Source organism: Chanodichthys erythropterus, chromosome 12 (genome assembly GCF_024489055.1).
Source record: "Chanodichthys erythropterus isolate Z2021 chromosome 12, ASM2448905v1, whole genome shotgun sequence".
Lineage (NCBI taxonomy): Eukaryota > Metazoa > Chordata > Actinopteri > Cypriniformes > Xenocyprididae > Chanodichthys > Chanodichthys erythropterus.
In genome coordinates, this window is record NC_090232.1 from 51,140,583 (window position 1) to 51,158,362 (window position 17,780).

Below are 17,780 nucleotides of genomic sequence, written 5' to 3' on the forward strand. Positions count from 1 at the left end.
TTTCTTAACCTTCAGCAAAAGAGTTTTGAATCACGCTGGCTCTCTCGCGAGAAGCGAATCATTGTTTCTCTCTGTTGCAAGGCATGTGATTGGCTGTTCACCACTAATGTCACGCAATAATGTGCACGTGCTCCACAAAGTCAGGATCAAAGCCTGAGTTGACATTGATAATCTCTCCATCTTCCCAGGTTAAGAGTCTGGGTGTTGTCCTTGATAGTACTTTGTCTTTTAAAACGCATGTGAACAATATTACTCGGCCTGCATATGTCCACCTATGGAACATCAGGCGTTTCCGTCCATTTCTCACATCAATTTCCACAGCCATTCTTCTACACGCTCTATTCACTTCACGCATTGATTATTATAATAACTCAGCTGCCCGTATAATCACTAGAACCTCTTCCATTGAGCATATCTCTCCTGTCCTCATCTACATTGGCTTCCTGTTAAATATAACATACAAAATACAACATTCTGCTTCTCACTTTTAAAGCATTTCACAATCTCGCACCCTCATATCTACACCCCAAAACATACACTTTGATCTTCATCTGTTTCTCTTGTTGTACCCTCTGTTCTTTAAGTCACCATGGGGTCCAGTGATGTTCCACGTCTATGGAATTCTCTTCCACAGCCTTTACAAGAAAGGGATTGCCTGGCTACTTTTAAATCACGTCTTAAAACTTACGTATTTAAATTAGCTTTCTCTGATCAATTTTAAATATATGTTAAATAGTTGTTGTTTTGTTGTATTGTGCCTTGATCTTGATGGTGTAACCTTGAGGATGGCCAGACTTTACCTCTACTGTCCTGAAGAGGGAGCTGTTTTTCAGATCATATTTCTGACACTGTGTTTGGGTTTATCCATGTGCATTAGGGAAGTGTAACTCACACACACAATATCTATCCAGTATTTAGTGTGAGAACAGGTAGTGGGAGTCGAGGTTGAAGAGAACCGTCACCTCCATCAGTTTCTCAGGTACTATATCTGTCCTCACACTAAATAAGAGAGAACTGCACTTTTTACTCTTCAATATCACTGATAAACAACAATTCAGCATGATAACTCTGAATCGGTCTCTGTCAGCAGTGCTTGGTCTTTCAGCGCTGTGGCTGATGGAGAACTCACTGGCTCTTACCGTCACTGGATCTGTGGGAAGCAACATCTCAGTCGCCTGCAGATATCTTGAAACGTACCAGAATAACAGCAAGTTCTTCTGCCAGATGAACGATTCGTTTGCTCAGAGAGATCCTCAGTGTGTTCAGACGACCCGGAGAGAGACGAGGTCTGAACGAGGGAGACTGGCAAATTAAATTATTTTTCTCACACCTTGCGATTGTGGTTCAAAATCACTGAGAACTTAATAATACAAAATTACAATCTTTATGCTTAAGGGCGTTTTTACACCTGTAGATTGTTTGCTTTGTTCTGAAACAGGGACTTAATTTGTTACAATGTTGCATTTTCTTCTTGGTTCGGTTTTCTTTCACAAAGCAGCATTTCAATGTGTCATCTGTGCCAACTGTCATCTTATTGGTCAGTTTCCTCACGTCATCAATCAAGATGACTGACAAGTAGGGCTGGGTATCATTTAAAATTTTTCTATACCAATACTGATACCTGGACTTCGATACCAGTTCCTGAACGATACTTTTTTTCTATACCAATTTTATGACATCCATTTTAACAAGATTACATTACCTCAAAAACATGGCATTTATCTCACATAATGTTATTAGCTCATTCAGTGTATTTGTGTTTTTACAATTGGGTTATGAAAATGAAATTAAAGCTTCAAGCAGGGCCCTCGCACCCGAGCCACCGCCACCTGGTGGCCTTAGGAAAACAGTGAACAGTGAGTGACGCATTTAAGCGGGCAAATATAAGAGAAAAATAGCAAAGTCATTTTGATGTGCCACACTTCATGCAGCCAGTAGGTGGTGCTTTGACTATAACTGAATATTGCCATGTAGACGTCTTCAGGATAGGACTAATATCAAACAGTGCAGTTTGGGACAGATCAGACATGAGTTACAACAATTTCCTGTTTCATGGTGAAACATCGAATTTTGTCAGCCTGCCACAGATATGCCCTTCAGCAAAAACTCAACTTCCTGTTTCATGGTGTTAATCACATACTTTAGCACTTATCAAAGTGTTGCATGATTTAACGTGTTAATATGTTTCTGAGAGTGAATTACAGTGTAAATCATGCCATTTCCTGTTGCCAACAGACTCTTATAAAATGTGAAGTTTGGGGCAGGTTGGACATTGTATGCCTGAGTTACAGCAGTTTCATGTTTCATGTCAGACTTTGTCAGAACTTTGCAAAAAAATTACATCTCACAGAAAGAATTGCTGATCATATTACTGCTCTGATCATCTATGTGGATTAATTTCCTCATTCAGTCCACAAACTATACCTGCAATGCTATACACCTGCAATTGCGGAGGAAAAAAGCAACTCATCAAAAGTTAAGGGCTCAAGAGCTCACCTAAAGCAACCACAAACCTCCATGATGGTGACCTCAAACTAAACATCTAAGCCTCTGTAAATTCTCAATAAGAGCTTCTGTAGACGTGTGACAGAAATAAAGCCAGTCTGGTTAGTAATAAGTGAAGCTGGTGATGCTGTTTGTGGAGTTGTTTAATCAGATCTTCAGAGATTTAATGTCTTTTATCTTCAGTTCATCTAAGGCTGTGGCTGAAGAAAGTTGTAGTTTGTGTTCTTATTTCTCTTTCGTTCAGTGTTTGTTCACAGCAGGTGTTTAAATGATTGAAAGAATGTTTCAGGAACATCATACTAACCTTTTACAAAGGTTAACCTAAACCTTTTACCTGTTACAAATCAGTGTTCCTACAATGTTGAATTTTAGATCAAAATGAAGTTGAAAGAACGTTTGAGGAACATTATACCTTATAAAAACGTTCCTGTAACGTCAAGAAAACTGGACGATTTTTTACATTCCCAGAACCGACACTGAATATTTAGAAAACGTTCTTATAACAAAATTGTGTTAGCTGGGTATATGGGTAAAAAATGAACCAAACCAAGGAGAAAACGCACCAGGTTCTGAAACAAATGTTTCAGTGTGAAAGCATCCTAAGTTTAGAAGATACTACTGATTATTAATTATTACTAAACATAAGTTAAACTTTGTGTGAATGCAGCAATAGTTTAACTGCTGGAAAATATACCTTCATGCTCCATCTAAAACTATTTTAAAAGCTCTTTTTACATTGTTCTTGTGGTTTTTCAGACCTTGTGTAAATTGAGACATGACATATTTGTTGAAACAAACTAGTGAAACCTAAAATCTTGATGATCTGTCATCAACACGTTATAATCATTTTTGCAATCCCAATTTGTCTGGCATCATGAAGAAACACTGACCTTTATATTTGTTGGTGTGAATTTTGAGGTGCCACTGAGACTCACACTGGTTTCAGATGGGATGTGATACAGCATCTTAAAAGTCTCATAATGAGTCAGTGTGAGAACTGAATTCACACGTGTGTTGAATGAATGCCAGCTGAGGTTTCAATATACTGAATGATGAACTGTTATGAGCCCCTGCTCTTTCTTTTGTTTTGTTTTTCCTTTCTGAGCATAATTGCCAATTGGATGGGGGCGGAGCCTTATTATCTCCAACACCTGTGGCCTGCTGCTTGTGCTGGTGGCACTCCACTTGGGCCTACCTCAAGAAACCTGTTGTTGGTGGTTTTGGAGTTTGTTTTTGTACAGGATGGTGAGATCTGTATGTTTAGATGTATTAGAAAAGCGGGAAAACATAGGTAAGTAAGCTGACCTGGAAGATTCTTTTGTGTTTGTAATTTTTTTTTTTTTTTCGAGAGTGAGGAAAGTTTAACTCTGAGTTGTAGTTTAGATTAGTTATCTCACCTGTCCTAATTTGAACTTTGTATGTTTATTTGTTGCTTTGTTTTTTTTTTTTTTTTTCTTTGTTTTAGTTGATACTTTTACTGGCAATAAATTTGATCTTTTTTGCCCTGGCCATTGCGAATTTTGTTTTATAACTTCTTTTGAACAGCTTTTTATGTTGGTCCCTAATTTGGGTCGTAACATGAACTATAGTCCTTTCACTTTTGTTTTCTGTTCAGGGGATCCCCAAGAACAAACCACAGACCTGTTCCTGGGAAAACCTGGTGGGTGAGGTTATGAAACACACACACACACACACACACACACACACACACACACACACACACACACACACGGTTTACAGGAAACCTTGAAAACTTAACCCTAACCCTACACATTTAGATGGTGTTTGTTTTAAGCCTACTACCATCTGTCTGTTTGCATCTGTAGATTTCTTCTAAATTAACCAAAACAAGCTAATCTGCATATTTAAACACATCAAGAGTGTTTTTTTTTTTTTTCCTGAAATGTTATAAATACATTATATAGTATAACAAATGCCTGCAGAGGGTGCCAAAAGCCTGCTGATTTTTGTTGTTACACAGCACAGCACGATCAAAGCCAACCATCATAATTAAAAATATTATTAGTTAAATAATAATATTAGGCCACTTTTTTTTTTTTTTTTTTTTTGATAGAAATGCTACAGCCACTGTAATTTCAAGAATATGTGGACATCAAACATGCAAAGACAGAGCGAGGGTTTAAACAATGATAACATTATGCAATGCTGTATTATGATTTTTAAATAGTTTTAATAAATCGTGCATCCTTAAACTTCTAATAATGCGGTTTCCTTGATGCTCCTCTTCTGGTATTGACAGCCCTACAGATATCTTTACCATGGTCCAAAACGCAATGCGTAGCACATTAAAATAATTTAAATTATAATATGACATAAACTGCATTAGTATCAAATCAGGCAGATGTGTTGATGGTGGTTAACCCTTAACACAGTTGACTTACCCTTCCAATGACGACAAAGCAGGTTTTAGCCAGCAGACTCCAAAGTTGAATATTAATCACAAAATTTGATTGTGTCCATTTGTACCCCTCCAGGTTTTTGTAAGTTTTTAAAGAGTCTCTGGAGTAGGTTGATGAGGCAGTTGTACATATCTGGATACTGCAGGTCAGAAAAGCTATCCATTCCTTTATTGATATGTTAAAAGGGGACATAATAAGGATCTTTTATGTTTAATCCATTATATTTTGCTGTGTACATGTCTATGATTTTTTTTTTTTTTATTAAAGTGCACAGTGAACTCTGCTACCTTGAAACGGATGCTGGCACCATTCATTTCATATTCTCTCCCGGCTGTCATTGCCTGCCAGCATGGTGGTGTAAACACAAAGGGTCACGTGACTGCCGGAGCTCTATTGCAGGTTTCAAACAGAGATGGCGACTAAGAGTTAAATCTTACGGACAGCAGCTTTAACATAGATGATACCAGACAATGAACTGGACACAGGCAGGAACTTAAATACACAGAGGGAAATGGCGAACAGCGGTGATGATTGATAGTGGCGCTAAATGAGAATGAAAACAAACAAACAAAGGTCCATGACAATAAGAGACTTATTTAAAAGAACATCAAAAAATAGTAATGTGTCCAAACTTTTGACCGGTACACTGTAAAAAAAAAATCCCAGTAAAATTTACGGTAAAAAAAAAAAAAAACGGCAGCTGTGGCTGCCAGAAATTTACCGTAAAAAATACAGTAGCAACATAAAAAAAAATCAGTTAAACTTACGGTAAAATAAGGTATTTCATTAACTGATATAATGTTAATTTACCAACCTAATGAAGTACTAATATCTGTTTTGTACCTTTTATAATACACTGACAGTCACCAAACACAGTGGTGATGAGAGTCACATGATGAATCAAAGTTCATCACAAGCAGATTTCCCACAAGCTGAGAAAGACAACATTAACGTATAGAAGGCACACACAGTGTCATTCACACACCCACTAAACACCATCATGGTAACATGCATGAAATTTTAAAAATGCAATAAACATTAATTTAACAACATTAGATGTAACATAAAACCCTAATGTACATAACTGATTAGAAAAAAATGAGAAAAACTAAGAAGAAACAGAGTTATTTCAACGAAAATATATCAAATGTGAAGTGTCACGCAGGGAATTGTGGGAATGTCAATTTACGGTTTTTCACTGTAAATTTTTACAATTAATTGTTATTTTTCACTTCCAAAAACTGTGAATTTAACGGTATTTTACATTAATTACATTAAATGTACCGTTAGATCTATCACAGTTATTCACCGTATATAGTACGGAAACTTTCCTTAAACCAATTGACAGTTTTTCACTGCAGCATTTTTACAGTCTTTTACTGTTAAAATCACGGCCATTTTTTACAGTGTATAAAGAAAAATCACTGAACTGTATTGAATAAATACAGTTAGTCTTGATACAGTTAGTCTGTCTTGAATAAATAAACTTGAATGTCTAATAGTTGAAAACTGTAAGCATGGACATTATTTAGCAGTGCTGAGATCAGCACGGAAGTGTGAGTTTAGTGTGATCTTGTTACGTCACGTCTGCATCACTGCAGATGTCTCGAGGATGGAGAGACAAAAGCAGAAGTAAATACTTTTATCGTACCACAAAGAAGGAAGGCGAACTATACTATAGATTTCACTGTTTTAACTTTTATGAAAGTGTAAAGTATGGTAATTTTTTCAGCATGTAGAGCTTTCTAGTTGTCCTATCCTGCATATTTACAGGTGAGTCAATATTCACTAATCTTTTACAAGGTTACAAGATTACATTCATGACATTGATTCAGTTGATCATGTGATGTCACATAATTTCCAGTGGTGTCTTTGAATCCTGTAACTGCTCCAGTGGGAGGGAACGCCACATTTCGGTGTTCTCATTTTCTGGCCAGTGGAAACATCAAATATTTCTGCAGAAACTCTTGTGAGGATGAGTTTATTCTCATTCGATCTAATAAAAAACAAAACCCGACTCGCACAGACAGATTCACTCTATATGATGAAGGATCAGACTTCACTGTGACCATCACACGCCTGCAGCTTTCAGACTCTGGCACTTACATCTGTGCAGTGGACAGACTTTTTAAAGACACTTACGAACATGTGACTCTACATGTATTTAAAGGTAAGTTATTCATTGAATAAACCGTTATGGTTCATATCGTATCTGCTGTACATTTCTAATTATTTGTCGTGTTTATTGTTTGAGTCATGGCGTTCTGGGCGTGAATGTGGTCCTTACGTTTTTGTGCTCAGTTATTCAAGAGAGATTAATTTTTGTAATTTAAAAATGCTGCATTATGGAGTGCCACCAGCGCTGCACATTTTGTGCGTCTCCCTATTTCTGACACCCATTTCAGGTCTTGCAGTCTCTACTAATGAGGTGAGTTGAATCAAAACGTGCAAGGAGGAATTGAAGTTATTGTTACTGCAAAGGTCATTTACCTTTCATGCTATGTAAGACTTCACTAGAAGTTGGTTCAGACTACTGTAGTTGAGAGTTTTACCTCTTCAGTGTGTGGAAATATGAACACCAACAGGAAACATGATCAGCAACACCAGTTTGCTGTTAAATCAGCATATTTCAAGTTTATTTTAGGACATCCACTTATTTTTTATTTTTCAGCAATATTTTCATTATCCACAGTCTTTACATCAACACCAGTAAGTGCATCCAGACCACCTGCAAGAACAACAACTAGAAATGCAGCAGGTAATTGCCATCCATCCATCATCTTCTTTCAGATGAACGCAATCGGTGTTACATTAAAACATATACTGGCTCTTCCAAGCTATATAATGGTAATGAGTAAGGTTTAAGATTTTGAAATCCAAAAAAGTGCATCCATCCATCATAAAAGTAATTCACGTGGCTCTAGGGGGCTTCGAAGCTGAGTGATGGGTTTTTGTAAGAAAAATATCCATGTTTAAATTATAATAAACAGCTTCCGCCAAAAAGTCGAGTTGCGGTGGAAGAGTAAACTTTGCAGAGGAGAGAGCAAAACAAAACACCGGTCACGAATTATAAGTGAAAAACAAGAATTTTTAAAGGGAAATGTCAGAGAATTTCAATATAAGAGAAGAGGAGCTTGTTGTCCAGCCCTATTTGTTTGAGCCGTGAGAGGCATCCAAACTTACGCTACTCCTACGTGTGAGGTTATGCTTTCGCTGTAATGACTTGCATTCAGGCCGTTTGCCGGAAGCTGGTTATTTTAGTTTATAAAGTTTTAAATATGGATATTTTTCTTACAAAAAAATGCATCACTTCAGAAGGCCTTTATTAACCCCTTGAGCTGTGTGAATTACTTTTATGATGGATGGATGCACTTTTTTTTGGGCTTCAAAATCTCGAGTCCCATTCATTACCATTATAAAGCTTGGAAGAGCAAGAATTTTTATTTTTGGAATATATCTCTGATTGTGTTTGTCTGAAAGAATATACACCTACGATGGCTCGAGGGTGAATAAATCATGGGGTAATTTTCATTTCAATAGTAAATATTCATTCATATTTATATATTTTAGAGAATAATGAAAGATCAGTGACGATGCAGTCATCTGCAGACACATCACCAGAAACCATGCATGGATCAGCACTGTCTGGTAAACGGATAAATATAAAACTACTCAAAAATAAGATTGGAAAGAAGGAAATGTTTCATTTATGTGCTCGTTTCTGTCCTCAGGTCCTTTGTTTTATGTCGGAGTTGGTCTCGGTGTTCTCGCGCTGATTTTTACAGTCATCTTCATATTTATCCAGCTGAAGTATAAGCAGAAGCGATGCTCCTCCAGTGTGACAGCATCTACACATCAGCCCGACTCTCTGAATCACTCCACACTGAACATCACTGCACAATCAGACAGTCTCAACTATTCCTCTGTGCTGTTTATCAGAAAACACAACTGCACTGTGAAGAACAGCGAGACGTTTGAAATGAACCTGAATGAAACACTTTATTCATCTGTTCAAACTCCACTCCAATCAAACATCACTGATCCAAACTCACTAATCTATTCCAGAGTTACTAAAGGACTGTAGATCTGATATTTTAAATAGCTTTCTATTGTTGAAAATGCTATAAACCCTCTATTGAGCATATACTGTACAGTATAGAGGTGATCGCTAGAACATTGTTTTATCTACATGAATGGTTTCATACAGTAGAAATAAACTACATGTACTTTAAATTATGGGTCAGTATTGGAAGGTTAAGGATATTTAAATGTGTGGTTAGTCAATTTTGGGTGCTAAAATACATTCTTGTTTTCCAGTTGAAGTGCAGAGACTATAAATAAGCCAAACATAGGCTAACTTTTGCATAGGTGACTCATATGGGATTATTTTCCCGTTTGGAGAGACTTAAGTGTACAATGCACTATTAAATATTAAATTCTTCTATGATTTATGATTCATCATGCCCTTGAGTCACTGTAATTATCTCTGTGCTTATGTTAGGGAAAGATTCGCCAGTGCTTTTAGATGAAAATATGGGGTTGTTTTTCTTAGAACTTCACTGTATCCATTATATAGTGATCACACAACTTGCTTGTACTTGATAATCTTTATAGTTAACAGTTAACAAAATATCAAGTGGCATTTAAGAAACATGTACGTGATTAAGTTAGTGAAATTAGTTCTGCAGAATTTGCTATTTTATCTAATGCACTGACATTAACAGATTTATAAGTGAAGTATCTACATACTCTCTGAGGACACATAAAAAACACTGAAACATTGTTTTGAGCTAGAGCTGTGGTTATATTGTTTTGAAATGCAGTTAATGTCAAGCTATTTTAGGATGTGGAAATAGATGTGGAGTTTAAAGGGAAAGGAGAAGTTAAGCACCAGAGAAGTTGCACCATACTGTGTGTCAGCACGGAAGAAAGAGAAGTTTGTCAGTGTTTAAGGATTTTATTTAGTCAAAAAGTGCCTTAAATCTTCACCATGTGGAACCTTATTCTTCTTCTCTGGCCCTGCATTCATATCGGTGAGTTCAAGATTCGTTTGTGTGACTGTTTTATGAATTCTCTCATTTTCAGCTGGTCTTGTATTCCGCAATCAGCAGTCCGTATTTCTTAATATTGTAAATATGCTAATCCCGGCTAATGATATTTGTGTTTCAGCTGTTGTTGTAGGAGCTCGAGTTACAGTTACAGGACACAGAGGAGAGAGAGTTGAGATCAGATGCTCATATAAATCTGGATATGAATCAAATTCAAAGTATTTTTGTAAAGGCAAGTGTAGCTTTGTAAATAAAAACATCATGGTTAAATCAGGATTTCCAGCTAAAGACGAGAGATTCTCTCTGACTGACGACAAGAAGAACAGAGTTTTCACCGTCACCATCACTGATCTGAGAACAGAGGATGAAGGACAATACTGGTGTGCTGTGAAGAGGACTTTTAATACTGATGTCTATTCAAAAATGTTGTTGCTGGTTAAACTGGGTAAGTGCGACTTCTACTAATTTATCTATTGGAGAAATGTACTTGTAAATCACCAGCGGATATTAGAGGTCCAGCTGTGCGCACAGAAACATTCAGGAGCACAGAAACTTGCAACTTTTTTAATACATAAATTTGCTTCACTATTTAATAGCTAAGCAATGAGGTTGTTGCTGTTTTTTGAAGTAATTAAACTGACAGCAGTGTTAGAGACGCGACACAGATGCAGGTAATTCATACACACACATTTCTCCCTCTTTCTCTATCAATAGTTCTTCCCAGTAAACGAATAATTCATTCAAATAAGTATAGTCTTGCTCTACTTCATATGTGTGTGTCTGATTTAAAGTGAGAAGAATGCTCGTTCCTAACCATAATTTTTATCCTTTGGGACAGATTTTGTACTGCGGTCATCAGTTACAGCTTTAACTTGCATTGTATGCATGGTTATTGTATCAGATTTAATTCAAATTAAGTGTGCTAATGTATAAGTATAATAACTCTCGTCCATCCTTATTGTCACCCCTTTAGATAAGAAGACAACTGAGGTATCGACTATCAGCCCATTTTTTTCTTCAAGCACATCAGCTCCACTGACTCCTCAAACCCCTTTACCCCAAACCTCTTCACCTGACACAGGTAAACATCTCCACACACCTCACTCGCTGCTTTCTCTCTCACTCATGTAAACATCATTCAGTTAATCCTGTGAACCATTTAAGTAGTTTATTTTGTCTTTTTGTGTTTTCAGGTTCATTTGGTATCATCATCGCAGGAGTTTTGGTTTTTCTCCTGATAGGTGCTGCATTGCCTATAGTGGCCGTACGAAAGAAGAAGTTGACTTGTGGTAATACTTTTCAATCAATCTTATTTATTTCTATAGAACACTTAATAACAACACATGTTGGCCAAAGTGCTTTACTATATGTACTGATCTTAACTGTCTAGAACATGTGTTTTTCTGAGGAAGTGAAGTAATATAACTTGGTGCCAAGCCATTCAAACCCTTACAAACAAACAATAAAATATTGCGCTGAATTCTGAATTTGACTTGGACGTGCAACTGCAAATGTGATAATGAGGAATGAGGGACATGATAATACAACACCTGAAAGTAGACCAGTCTAGACGTAATAAATGCATGCATAACAAAGACAGAAAAGGTTTTTATTTTGCAATAACCCTTAGTTGAAAAAAGCCACCTCTAACTTCAGTTTATATGCTTATCAAACTGTAACTCGGCATCAAAAATAACACCACGGGTCAGATTTATTAACAGCTTGTGATAGCACAAAACCTTTATTGGTGTTAAACTACCGTCAGGATTTACTAAAGACACACAGTAAAAAAAAAAAATGTTCTGAAAAGGTGTGGACATGGTTATTTTTGCAGCTGACCTTATTGTGTACGCATTTGTAGAAGTTTCCCTTTCAGATGCAAAATTTATAGGAGGAGAGTATTTAAATGAATCACGCAACACCATTTACTAAGGTTTGTGCTAGTCAATTTACTGGTATTTGCACCCAAAAAAAAATAATAATAATAATAATAATTTGCGCCGTTCTTGGTAGATAATGTTGGTAATTATGGAAATGATCCATCTGCATCTGTGTTCTTTAATGTGCACATTGTCAGTAAATCACCCGCAGAACTTTACACTCCCATCGGCGCTTTTATTGGATTATAGCACCGATACGCTCATTTACCCTGTTTAGTAAATCTGGCATTAAGACTCCTTACTTGGCTATGTACATTCATTTTGAAGAGGCCTAGTTGATTAATTAAAATGTTTGGACCAAAGTGATATTTAAGTTATTGATTCATTCAAGTGAAGAAAATTGTCTGCCATCCACTCTTTAATATCATTAAAACAGTCAAAGAGTGAATGTAAAGCCAAATATTCCCTGTTTTAGAGAAAGATAATGTTGAGTGTCATCTACATAAAGATGACAGAATATACTGTGTTTATGATAAATATCAGCCAAAGGAAGCATATAAATATAGAATAAAATTGGGCCCAATATAGATCCTTGGGGAACTCAGCATTTAATAGAAGTAGAAGAGGAAGAAAAGGTTCTCAATTTTTCCCTTAAAAAAAATGGAATAAATTACTTTCTTCCTAAACAAAGCAATTGAGACATTGATACAACCTCCAGATTCAAGCTAACATGAAGGACTGAATTTTTCTGAGTTTTGAAACTTGTATAACGTTCATCTTCTGACAGGCATGGCGTCTTCCTCCACTGAAGCACTTCGTCACACATTTAGAGGAGAAGAGGTGAGTCAGGATCGTCTTTGTTGGACATTTCCTTCATGAACTGCAGTTCTTCTCATGTAATAGTCAAGGTTCACTTTCTTGCTCAATAATGATGATGCAATCATTGTCTTCTTCCAATTGACAGAATGACTACAATGAAGGGAACCCAGCTGTCCTGCCGAACTCACACACAGCTCAAAATGATTATATTTCTTTGGAAAACGAGCTTCACAGACCTGTGAACCCAGAACCAGCCGACACAGACCTTGACTACACAAATGTTACTTCTGCAGTGACAAACAGTCAGAATTTGGATCAGATCTACACAGATCTCGACGCCAGTAGACAGAGTAACATTTACCAGTGTCTCACAGCTGATTCTGCTCAAGAAGAGTCGATCTATCACAATATTGATCAAATGACTGACTGAACACAATTTATTTTGTTTTACACTGGGTTCACACTTCACAATATTTCTGTCCGTTGTGATAGTCACTCTGTCAGATTATGCAATTTTGATGCCTAAATTCTTGTCATGGACAAGAAACATGTAAGACCACACATTGCTTCCCCGCAAATCATTGCTTGCTGTCTTTAACATGAGTGATATCAAGAAGGCAGAGCTAGCGACTGACATCCAGCGGTAGGTATTCTAAAAACTGTACTCAAGTAAAAGTATAAGTACTTATAGAGACTGAAGTAAAAGTAATAATTTTATAGTTACTTGAGTAAGAGTAAAAAATTAACTGTGTCGTTCAATGTGACACACTATATGGGGTAAAATGATTCTTGCTCCCCGACGCCCAGGGTCATTTACGGCGACTGTGTCTGATATTGTGTAGTCTTAAAATGATTTTTTTTTTTTTTTTTTTTTAATGCAATGGTTGGGTTTGTCCATACTTTACCCAAATTAGGGTAGAAACAACCCAGCATTTTTTAGAAATATAATGGCTTTCCAGAGCTGTGACAATAAAGAGAGTGCACATCTACTGGAATATTATGAAAACTCTTCAATGTAAATGTTGCAAATGAAAAAAAAAAGTATGTATTTGTGCAGGAAGCACATTTTGAATGGCTGTTTGATCGAGAATTTAAGTGACTTTTAATTGAGTTGTCAGATTTGTGGAGATGCTGTATGCATAATACATTTTCTGTTACGACACCTCTCAGAGCGTTTGGCATGGTAATGGGTATGAGCATGTTGATATGTTTGGTCTTGGTGGAATAGATCTGCTGCTGCTGAGCAAGTACAGGACTACTGCCAATACACACATGACATGCTGCTGCTGTACAATATAGTGTACATGAATTACCTGTAGCAGATCTATACAGGTGGAGCTGGGGGAGGTGGAGGGTTTCTGAATGCACACTGCACTGCTAAAGCAAATGCTACCAAGTGTTTGAATGTTGAGTGTGTGAACTTATTGGCTATTGAAACAGCAGGAACCAATCAGCTGTGCCCTATAGAGAATGTTGTGATTGTAAGCAGACTGAGTCAAGGACCTATTAGTCTGCGCCATCTAGAGGAAGTCTCCAAGCTCAGTCCTGGAGGGCCGCTGTCGTGCAGAGTTTAGCTCCAACCCCAGTTAAACACACCTGAAGGTAATCAAGGTCTCACTAGGCATACAAGAAACTTTCAGGCAGGTGTGCTGGAGCTGGTTGGAGCTAAACTCTGCAGGACAGTGGCCCTCCAGGACCCTTGATCTAGAGCAGGGGTGCCCAACCCTATTCCTGGAGATCTCCCTATCTGCAAAGTTTAGCTCCAACCCTGATAAAACACACCTGAATCAGCTAAGATCTTCAAGACAGGTGTGTTGAGCAGGGCTGGAGCTGATCTCTGCAGGAAGGTAGATCTCCAGGAACAGGGTTGGACACCCTTGATCTTGAGTTTCATGACAGAACTTTGTATTTATGCCAAGCTTTTTCTTTTTCTTTCTTAAAAGAAAAAAAAAATACACATGTAAATGAATTAAAACAACAAAATCCAGGTTAGTTCATCTTTCATATGTACATATAATCTGTCATATCTGTCATTATGAAGTCTTAAGCGGGTTAATGTTACTATGTCACTTTGTCATTGTCTTGTTTCTGTAGCCTCTGTGATTTAATAAAGATGTATGGAAGTGTAATACATTGCTTTGGTTCAGTTTCATGTGTTGTCCATTAGAGGTCAGTGTGGAATGGAATCAGTTGCTGAAGCATTTTGCTCTCTCAGTTTTTCACTTCTGGTAGAAAGGAATAGGATTTCTATAACTGGTGTTAGCATTTCCCATTCTTGGGTACTGCACTTAAAGAGTGACTCCAGTGTCATGAATGAGTTTTAGACCAAAAGAGATGTAAAAATATCACATTCATTTATGAATTGTGGAAAAACTAATGCATGGATTTTTAAATGTGTACATATTTGAGGTGATTGTAGTGAATTTACTGTTGAATGCTGTCCCACGAATGACCTGTAACTGCCAAAAGTAAAACGTCACAGATGTGCTCTTGTGGTTAAAGATACAGAAAGGGGAAGGAGATTGCATTTAGGTTGCTGATGCAACTGTCGTTCACTCAGTACGGAAGAGAACAACTTAACGTTTGTCACACAGAATTTGGTGTTTTATTTTAGCGAAACTCTTGTCAAAGTTGATCATGTGGGACGTTCTGCTGCTCTTTTCCAGCATCTGTACAGGTAAGTTTGAGACTCTGAGCTCTTTTACACACAGTTTGACATGATCTCTTGATTATCACATGATCATCAGACTCATATGAATGATATTTGTAAGTTATTATTCTGGCCTGCTGATGTCTCTTGCTCACACATAACAGCTCTATATAATGATATTTGTGTTTCAGCTGTTGTTGTAGGAGCTTCGGATACAGTTACAGGACACAGAGGAGAGAGAGTTGAGATCAGATGCCCATATGAACCTGGATATGAATCAAATTCAAAGTATTTTTGTAAAGGCAAATGTGCATTTATGAAAGGAATCATCATGGTTAAATCAGGATCTCCAGCTAAAGACAAGAGATTCTCTCTGACTGACGACACGACCAACAGAGTTTTCACCGTCACCATCACTGATCTGAGAACAGAGGATGAAGGACAATACTGGTGTGCTGTGAAGACGAATTTGCCTGTTGATGTCTATTCAGACATTTTGTTGCTGGTTAAACAGAGTAAGTGATTGTGACAATTTATCTATAGTAGAAATGAATATGGAAATGGGTCAGCAGCTTCATGTTACTATATAGATGTCAATCTGCTGCTTAATTCTTTAATGCAGTTTTCAGATGAGTGTGCAAGTGTATAAATGTAATAACCAAATTCAGGTTGCTCTTTCCATTAACTTTCAGAAATAACCACTGAGGTTTCAACAATCAGCTCCTTTTCAGTTGCAAGTACATCGGAAATGAATCCGCCCAGCAGAATCACAGACCATCTGATCTCCTCAACTGGTCAGTTCATCTCTTTCTGAAACCCTTCCTCTCTCACCTGACACAGGTGAACATCTCACCACATCTCACATCCTGGTCTGACAGATGGTCGTCATGTCAACATAACTTTTAATGAGCCTTATATCTGTCTTTTTTTTTTTTTTTACGCAGCAGTCATTATGTGAACCAAACTTTATTCTGATTCCTCTTGTGTTTTTTAGTGATTATTGTCACTGCAGGGGCTTTGGTTTTAGTCCTGATATCAGTTGCATTGATTATAGTGGCTGTGCCAAAGAAAAAGAAGTCTAAAGGTAATATTTTACATACACAGTTGGGTTTAGCATGTGTGAGAACTGAATTCAGTTGAAAGATAATTATAATTTTTTGAAGAAGTATCTAAGAAAGACTAATGCTGATATCTTTTATCAGGTCTGCTGTCATCCATCGAAGAGTTTAATCCAGTGTTTTATGAACTGGTGAGTCAGCAGAAAATTATGATTCTTGTACAGTTTCACTCAAAAATGTGCATGAATTACATGTAAATTTTCTCTGAAACACTTTTATTTCTTGGTTTTAACACCGTAATGATACTGAAATACGACTAATTGCAGTGATCTACTACTTTGACACTGAATCTCTATCAGCTCATGTCAATGATGTGTTAAAACTAGAAATAGATCAACATTGAGGAATTTTCTCTATTGACGAACTCTTGTGTCCTGTGACTGTAGATCAAAGACGCTGGACATCACTGTGATCCAGAGGACAGAGACACAATTACAACTGTTGTTTTTAGATGTGTTTCTTAAACTATTGTGTCATATGAGATTCAAGCACTCCACAAACTCCAAAACACACAAGTTCATTATATTATATTATATTATATTATATTATATTATATTAATTTATCCTTCCTCTTTCCTCATTATTTTATGTTCTTCATTATACCATATGGAGGTTGTGAAGTGTCTCAGACGTGGCATCAGTTGTCGTCCACTGTGACACACTACACAAGATACACTCTTAAAACAGATGTGTTAAAAACAACACAACCTGTGTTATATTTTAACACATCCGTGTGTCTAGTTAAGGACAACACATTTTGTGTTACTTTTTTTAACTCAACCAGTGTGTTATTCTTCTTAACACAGGCAATGTGTTAAAATATTTAACACACTAATGTGTCATAAATCACACAATTTGTGTCATAGATGTGCTGTTTTTGACCAGTTAAAATGAATGTAATACACACTCTTAGAAAGGATGTGTTAAAACTGACTCAAAATGTGTTCAATTCTTACACATCAGTGTGTGAGTTTAGGGACGACACTTGTGTTAATTCTGACACATTCACTGAGTCAATGATTTTAACACAGTAAATGTGTCAGGAAGGTGATCTGCCGTTAACAAGCAGAATCAAAGGAGAAAATCACAATTTTAAGCCACCATCGTGGAGATGAGTGTTTGCTTTAGTTGAGCTCTTGACCCTTGACTTTTTAATATTAGATTTTGTTTGGGCTGTTGTAACAGCTAGTCAAGCAAACAGAAAAGATGATCAGGTGGTGTTTATGTTTTCACATAATCATTATTTGATCTGAATCTCTGAGTTAAATTTACATTATTGATTACAGCAGCACTGTGATTCTACAGCAGAAGATCAGCTTTATCAATATAATCTGATGAAT

The 17,780-nt window shown here is 36.9% G+C and overlaps 3 protein-coding genes across 3 annotated transcripts; all 3 read left to right on the top strand.

Moving 5' to 3' along the window:
• The first annotated feature begins 1,059 nt into the window (after window positions 1-1,059).
• On the top strand, window positions 1,060-9,060 carry LOC137032451 (CMRF35-like molecule 8). The gene is made up of 6 exons (XM_067404214.1): window positions 1,060-1,286; window positions 3,611-3,750; window positions 6,790-7,095; window positions 7,618-7,683; window positions 8,496-8,573; window positions 8,657-9,060. The coding sequence occupies exons 1-6, from the start codon at window positions 1,060-1,062 to the stop codon at window positions 9,007-9,009; spliced, it is 1,170 nt and encodes a 389-aa protein (XP_067260315.1). The 3' UTR covers window positions 9,010-9,060.
• Window positions 9,061-9,835: 775 nt separating this feature from the next.
• LOC137031701 (CMRF35-like molecule 5) lies at window positions 9,836-14,793 on the top strand. Its single transcript, XM_067402873.1, has 6 exons — window positions 9,836-9,958; window positions 10,095-10,418; window positions 10,947-11,054; window positions 11,167-11,262; window positions 12,641-12,693; window positions 12,818-14,793. The coding sequence occupies exons 1-6, from the start codon at window positions 9,916-9,918 to the stop codon at window positions 13,100-13,102; spliced, it is 909 nt and encodes a 302-aa protein (XP_067258974.1). The 5' UTR covers window positions 9,836-9,915; the 3' UTR covers window positions 13,103-14,793.
• A 419-nt stretch (window positions 14,794-15,212) lies between these two features.
• Window positions 15,213-17,507, top strand: LOC137031704 (CMRF35-like molecule 8). Its single transcript, XM_067402877.1, has 6 exons — window positions 15,213-15,349; window positions 15,514-15,837; window positions 16,015-16,116; window positions 16,317-16,406; window positions 16,525-16,571; window positions 16,827-17,507. The coding sequence occupies exons 1-6, from the start codon at window positions 15,310-15,312 to the stop codon at window positions 16,902-16,904; spliced, it is 681 nt and encodes a 226-aa protein (XP_067258978.1). The 5' UTR covers window positions 15,213-15,309; the 3' UTR covers window positions 16,905-17,507.
• The last annotated feature ends 273 nt before the right edge of the window (window positions 17,508-17,780 follow it).